At 36.0% G+C, this 7,339-nt stretch overlaps 1 protein-coding gene across 1 annotated transcript; it reads left to right on the forward strand.

Moving 5' to 3' along the window:
- The first annotated feature begins 5,797 nt into the window (after nt 1-5,797).
- On the forward strand, nt 5,798-6,736 carry LOC122728455 (olfactory receptor 6C2-like). Its single transcript, XM_043967101.1, has one exon. The coding sequence runs from the start codon at nt 5,798-5,800 to the stop codon at nt 6,734-6,736; it is 939 nt and encodes a 312-aa protein (XP_043823036.1).
- Nucleotides 6,737-7,339: the final 603 nt, after the last annotated feature.

The raw sequence follows: 7,339 nt of genomic DNA on the forward strand, positions 1-7,339 counted from the left end.
TGAAATTTCATGTTTAGAAATTGCACACACTCCTTGGAGGATTAACACATTAAATGGCTATGGTTTGTTCTATCTAATTGTAAATTAGTTTTTGAGAATCTCTATAGCTAACATCTAGGCAGTACAGTGGACTTGGAGTCAGAAAGAGTTGAGTTCAAATTCAGGCACTTTATATCTATATGACTCTGGGAAAGCCATTTAATTGCTTTCTGACTTAGTTTCCTTATCATTAAAATGGCAATGATAATAATAGCACCTATCCCCCCAGAATTATTGTGAAAATAAAATATTATTTGTAATATGCTTTGCAACTTCTAAAGTGCTAAATAAATGGTAACTATTACTTTATCTGACTAACCTTGATTTATAGCTTAGAACTAACATTACTGCACTGAGTGTAATGCAATGCATTAATGGGGAAAGACTGAAAGGGTAATTTTGGAGTGAGGGACACTGTGCAGAGAAAGTAGACCTGGGTGGGGTGCAACAAGAGGCAACATATCAGCATTAAGTCACTGGATATGGGCATTGAATGGAGGATACCATATTCTCCCAGGTGATCATTTTCTGTGTACCATTAACCACTGAATCCCAAACTCTTACTCAGTGTTTTGTATCTATCTTAACACTTGATTCTGCATGATATGAATTGGACATATAGAAGGAACTTTCATCAACCATGTTACTGAAAAGAATTTCATTTCTATAAACCCAGGGGAAATACCCTTTGGGGATCTTGATGGAAAATAATTTAAAGCAATTTCTTTTAAATCTTGTTAATTAAACTAAGTGTCAAAATTGAAGCAATTTCTTTAAAAATCCCATTAATTAATTAATTACTTTGTGTTTCCTAAGAATGTTTTTTTATTCACTTATGAAGGAAATTCAATAGCACAAACAATGTGTATTGTTGATTGGGAAAATTTGAATATCTACATTATAATTAATTATTACAGAACAGCTATAAAAAATATAGAATTACAGAGTCCTGGTTCCCAGTCTTCAAATAACACTGGGGGACTGAGCAGAAACATAAAAGGTTTTAATAAAGAAGAATGTTCTGAAATTCATAGAACTTAAAAAAAGAAGAGATAGCTTTATGGTACAGTGGGAAAACCACTCTCTGGCACTCTAGTCAGAGGACTCAGATTCAAGACTTAAATACCTAGTGTCTGTGTGACCTTGGACAAGTAACTTAACATCTCCTTGCCTTAATTTCTCGATTTGTAAAATGAGACGGTTTTATTAGATGGCCTCTGATGTCCCTTCCTGCTCTATATCTATGAATATATGACAATAAGCTTTATGTTCACTTTTGTAAATACATCATCATAGCTGACATTACTCATAGACAAAGTCCACCAGAGCACGGGGAGTATGATCTCTGGGAGGCCTCATATTTGCTCAAAACTGTTTCTTCCACCCAACTACTATTAATAGTGATATTAAATATCACTATTTGTGATTCGTTCCTTTTTTTGAAAAATGTTTATTTTTTTTCTTCTTTTATTTTTGGTGAGGCAATTGGGGTTAAGTGACTTGCCCAGGGTCACACAGCTAGTAAGTGTCAAGTATCTGAGGCTGGATTTGAACTCAGGTCCTCCTGAATCCAGAGCCAGTGCTCTACCACTGCACCACTTAGCTGCTCCTGAAAAATGTTTATTTTTAACATCCATTTCTTTTTAAATGTTGAGTTTCAAATTCTCACCATCCCTCCTAACACTGAGAAAGCAAACAATATTATATATATGTATATATATATTTATACATATACATAATTATACATGTAAAATCATTGAAAACATATTCCTGCTACTCATATCAAAAAAGCAAAAAAGAATAAAGTGAGAAAATTATATTTCAACATGCACTCAGAGTCCATCAGTTCTCTCTCTGCAAGTAGATAGCTTTCTTTCATCATGAATCCTGCATCACTGTATTGATCAGATTATCCAAGTCTTTGATAGTTGATCATCATTACATCATTATTAATTTGCACAATGCTCTCCCAGTTCTTTACTTTGCATCAGTTCATATAGGTCTTGCCATAGTTTGTTTTTTTCTGAAACCACTCCTTTCCTCATTTCTTAAAGCATGATAGTACTCCATCATGATCATATGCCACAAATTATTCAACCATTCCCCAACTGATGAATATCTCCTCAATTTCTAATTCTTTGCCACCACAAAAGAGCTGCTAAAAATACTTTATCAATATTAGTCTGTTTTACTTTTCTCTGATCTCTTTGGGGTGCAGAGCTACTAGTTGTTTCACTGGGTCAAAGGATTTGCAGTTTGATGGCCCTTTCAGCTATTGTTCTCCAGTATGGTTGGACTGGGCAGCAAGGTGGCACAGTAGATAGAGTGATAGACCTGAAGGCAGGAAGACTCATCTTTGTGAGCTCAAATCGGGCTTCAGACATTTACCAGATGTGTAAACCCAGGTAAGTCACTTAATCCTGTTTGACTCCGTTTCCTCATCTGTAAAATGAGATGGAGAAAGAAATGGCATACTTTTCCAGTATCTTAGCCAAGAAAAGTCCAAATAGGATCATGAAGAGTCAGATATGACTGAAATGATTAAACAACGAATGGTAGGACCAGTTCACAACTCTTTCAACAGTTTATTGATGTACTTATTTTCCCTCAACCCCTCCAAGCATTTAACATTTCTGATAGATGTGAGGTAATATCTCAGAGTTGTTTTAATTTGCATTTCTCTAATAGGTTGTAATTTAGAGCATTTTTTCATGAGTAGAAATAACTTTGATTTCTTCTTCCAAATACTGTCTGTTGATACCCTTTGACCATTTCTGCTCATAATTTTGACTCAATTTTCCAAATATTTGAGAAATGAAGCCTTTATCAGAGAAAATTGTTGTTTAAAAGGTTTATATTACTTCATTGTCTGTGGTACCTTTTAGCAAAATGTATTTTTCCTAACAATCTTTTAAAATTGGGTCTGTTTTGCTTTCTCTTTGTCTGAGACCATGATTGCTACCCTTGCCTTTTTTTACTTCAGCTGAATGAAGAGTAAAGGATTCTGTTCCAGCCCTTTAATTTAACTCTATGTGTATGTATGTGTCTTTTTGTTTCAAGTGTGTCTCTTGTAAACATTATGTTGTTGGCTTTTAATCAGTGCTGCAATCTTCTTCCATTTTATGCATGAGCTCATTCCATTTACATACACAATTATATTTACTATGTATTTCCCTCCATTCTATTTTTTCTTCTCTCTTTTTATCCTGTCCCTTCTCAAAAGTGTGTTTTCTTTTTTAATCACTGGCTCTCTTAATGTATTCTCCCTTTTTTAAAAAATCATTCTTCTCCCTTTATGGGTTATCCCCTTCCCCTTCTATTTTTATTGGATAAGATAGATTTCTATACCCAATTGACAGAGAAAGAAAAAGAGGCAGAGAGTGTGTATTCCTCTTTGTTTGAACCAGTTCCAATGAGAGTATTTATCAAGCATTTCCTGCCATGCCCCTCCCTCATTTTCCCCTTCATCATAAAGGTTCTTCCTTGAATGCCTCTTTTATTTGAAAAGAATTTCCTCATTCTAACTTTCTATTCTCCCTTTTCCCAGTGCTTCTCTCTTTCTTGTCCCTTCATTTAATTTTGGAGACCATACCAACACAATCAACTCATGCTCATGCTGTCTGCCTATAGAGACCTCTTACTGCCTTAATAATGATGATTATAGGGGCGGCTAGGTGGCGCAGTGGATAAAGCACCGGCCATGGATTCAGGAGTTCCTGAGTTCAAATCTGGCTTCAGACACTTGACACTTACTAGCTGTGTGACCTTGGGCAAGTCACTTAAGCCCCATTGCCCTGCAAAAAAAAATAATAATAATGATGACTATAAAATAACAATAATAATTCCTTCTCTCTTAATAATGATAACTACAAAATAATAATTCCTTCTAACTGCCTTAATGATGAAAACTATAAAAATCAACTGGTTTATCTACTTTTACAATAATCTATAGAACTGGGATTCTTAACTTGAGGTTTCTATAAAGTTGTATTTTTAAAAAATATATTTTGATAACTATAATTCAACATAACTCATTTCCTTTGTAATCCTATGGTTTTTTATTTTATACACTTAAAAACATCATGCTTTAAAAAAAAACTAATGTAACCAAGACTACAAAGGAAGTAGAAAACTGGGAAAGAGTTTTTGAAACAAACATCTCTGATAAAGGTCTCATTTCTCAAATATATAGAGAACTGAGTCAAATTTATAAAAATACAAGTCATTCCCCAATTGATAAATGGTCAAATAATATTAACAGGCAGTTTTCAGACAAAGAAATCAAAGCTATCTATAATCATATGAAAAAATGATCTAGATCATTATTGATCAGAGAAATGCAAATTAAAACAACTCAAATATCACCTCAAACCCATAAGAGTGGCAAATATAACAAAAATGGAAAATATTGCATGTTGGAGGAGAAGTGGGAAAGCTGGCATGCTAATCCACTGTTGGCAGAGTTGTGAAAAGATCCAACCATTCTGGAGAGCAATTTGGAACTATGCCCAAAGGGCTGTAGAACTGTGCATACCCTTTGATCCAGCAATACCACTGCTAGGTTTATATCCCAAGACATCCCTAAAAACATCATTCTAAGTAGGGTTTAACAAACCTCATCAGACTGCCAAAGGAGTCCATGACACACACAGAAAAATGATTAAGAACTCCTGACATAATATAGTAAATGCAAAAGAATAGTTAGCAGCACAATAGTACTCCATCACAGTCATGTGCAACAACTTGTTCAGCCATTCCCCAAGTGATGGGCATACCCTCAGTTTCCAATTCTTTGCCACCACAAAAAGAGTTGTTTTAAAAAATTTTGTCCATATAGGTTCTTTTTCTTTGTCTTTGATCTCTTTGGGGCACAGACCTAATAGTGATATTTCTGGATTACAGGGTATGCACAGCTTGATAGCCCTTCGGGCAGTTCCAAATTGTTCTACAGAATGGTCAGACCAGTTCACAACTCCACCACTCAGAAACAACCATCTCTGGGACCATGGGGCCTGGGACAATGGTCTACTACAGTGCCTCTCTTCTCTGTATAGTGTATAGTGTAAAGTGCATTAAGTTCTATGCTGGGGAGCTTGACTTTTTAGAAGAGTGGTCAGACTCCTTTTCTCTCACTCTTTGGCTTATTAGAACTCTACCACAGCAGTCCAGGGAAGTTTAAATTAAAGCTTAGGTTTCATAAGGAAGTAACAGTTGGGGCAACTCTGTGCATGCCCTTTTCCAATAGTGTAGGGACTTGCCTTTGCACCATTTCCATATGTACTGTAACAAAAAAAAAATGACATTTTTCATCTTCTGGTACTGTTATTACTATTACTACTACTACTACTACTACTACTACTACTACTACTACTACTACTACTGGCTTGTCATATAGCTATATAATGTTACAAAGTGCTGCCCATACAACAATACCATTAGGTGGTGGTAGTGGTGGTGGTAATAGCAGCATCAAAAGCAGTAGCAGTAGTATTGATTAAGGTGGTGGTGGTGGTGGTGGTGGTAGTGAAGGAAGAATAATATTTAAGTGAAAATTCCCCATCCATAAACTGGCATTTGTCTGAGACCAACAGAATAGTTACATGATTTCTTGTCAATTATTAGAAGAAAAGTCCTGTGAGTAATTTAAGGAGATTTTCCATACAAATCCCCTTTCTAAACTTGCTTTGCCATGCTCCAGCTCCAATTCAATCTCTTTCTTGCCTTGACATATAGGTCCTTCAGATATCAGAAGCCAAGAATGAGAAACTACACAGGAATAACATTATTCATCCTAAAAGGGCTCACAGATGACCCACAGCTACAGGTCCTACTTTTTATCTTTCTGTTTCTCACCTACATTTTGAGTGTCATTGGCAACTTAACAATCATCTCCCTTACCTTGTTGGATCCTCACCTTAAAACTCCCATGTATTTTTTCCTACGCAATTTCTCCTTCTTAGAAGTCTCATTCACAACTGTCTGTATCCCCAGATTCCTCTACAGCTTGTCAAGTGGGGACAATACTGTGACCTATAATGCTTGTGCCACCCAACTATTTTTCGTCATCCTCCTGGGTGCAACAGAATTTTTTCTTTTGGCTGCTATGTCCTATGACCGCTATGTGGCCATATGTAAGCCTCTTCATTATACAACCATCATGAATAATAGAGTCTGTACCATTTTTGTCCTTTGCTGTTGGGTAGCTGGGTTGATGATTATCCTTCCACCACTTAGCTTAGGCCTCCAGCTAGAATTCTGTAATTCAAATATTATCGATCATTTTGGTTGTGATGCATCTCCCATTCTACAGATCACTTGCTCTGATACACAGTTCATAGAAAAAATGGTTTTAATCTTTGCTGTATTGACATTAATTATCACTTTGGTGTGTGTAGTTCTGTCCTATACATATATCATCAGGACAATTCTAAGATTCCCTTCTGCCCAACAAAGGAAAAAGGCCTTTTCCACTTGTTCCTCTCACATGATTGTCGTCTCCATCACCTATGGCAGCTGCATCTTCATCTACATCAAACCATCTGCAAAGGAAGGGGTGGCTTTGAATAAGGTGGTGTCAGTGCTCACAACCTCAGTTGCCCCAGTGATGAACCCCTTCATTTATACCCTCAGAAACAAGCAAGTGAAACAAGCCTTTAGGGACTCAGTAAAAAGGGTTGCATTTCTCTCAAAAAAGTAAGAGACTGCCATGATTGAGATGTCAAGCCATAAGAGAAAAAAATGAGTGACTCTGAACCATGTGCATATATTCTAGACACCCTACACTATTTTGTGTTTTTCTAATGTACTGTCTAGTCTTTAAAGCCCTTTTTCAATTGCTCCCAAGGCACATCAATGAACAAGTCAGTACCTTCCTCTCTTCCATTAAGGATTCCATCTTTAAGTGGAATGAAAATGAACTTTCAGGAAATTTATGAATACCCTCTCCACACAAATGTGCATATTCCCATGACCAAAAAAGAAAATGAAAAACATAAATAAAATTATGCCTATAACTTTTAAAGGACAAGAAGTATGCATAAAATGGAACAGACCCTCCAATGTTTCTTTAAACATATTTTCATCTATGAAATCAACAATTTGAACTCATACCTAATATCTAATGTTCCATATGAGAAAGTGGAAATGGCATTCAGGTATGAAGACTCTGTCTGGATTAGCAAGCCTATTTTGGGCATTCTTTTAGTTACAACCTCACTGAAAGAGTAGAAAGGCCACGAGGGAATCAGGAAAGCTTGGTCTTAATTACAGCTCAAACACTAATTAGATATATGCACTTTGT

The sequence above is a fragment of the Dromiciops gliroides genome, chromosome 5, assembly GCF_019393635.1.
Source record: "Dromiciops gliroides isolate mDroGli1 chromosome 5, mDroGli1.pri, whole genome shotgun sequence".
In the NCBI taxonomy this organism is placed as follows: Eukaryota; Metazoa; Chordata; class Mammalia; order Microbiotheria; family Microbiotheriidae; genus Dromiciops; species Dromiciops gliroides.

Excerpts from the sequence above, each read along its gene's own strand:
- LOC122728455 (XM_043967101.1), top strand. The coding sequence starts at position 5,798 with ATGAGAAACTACACAGGAATAACATTATTCATCCTAAAAGGGCTCACA.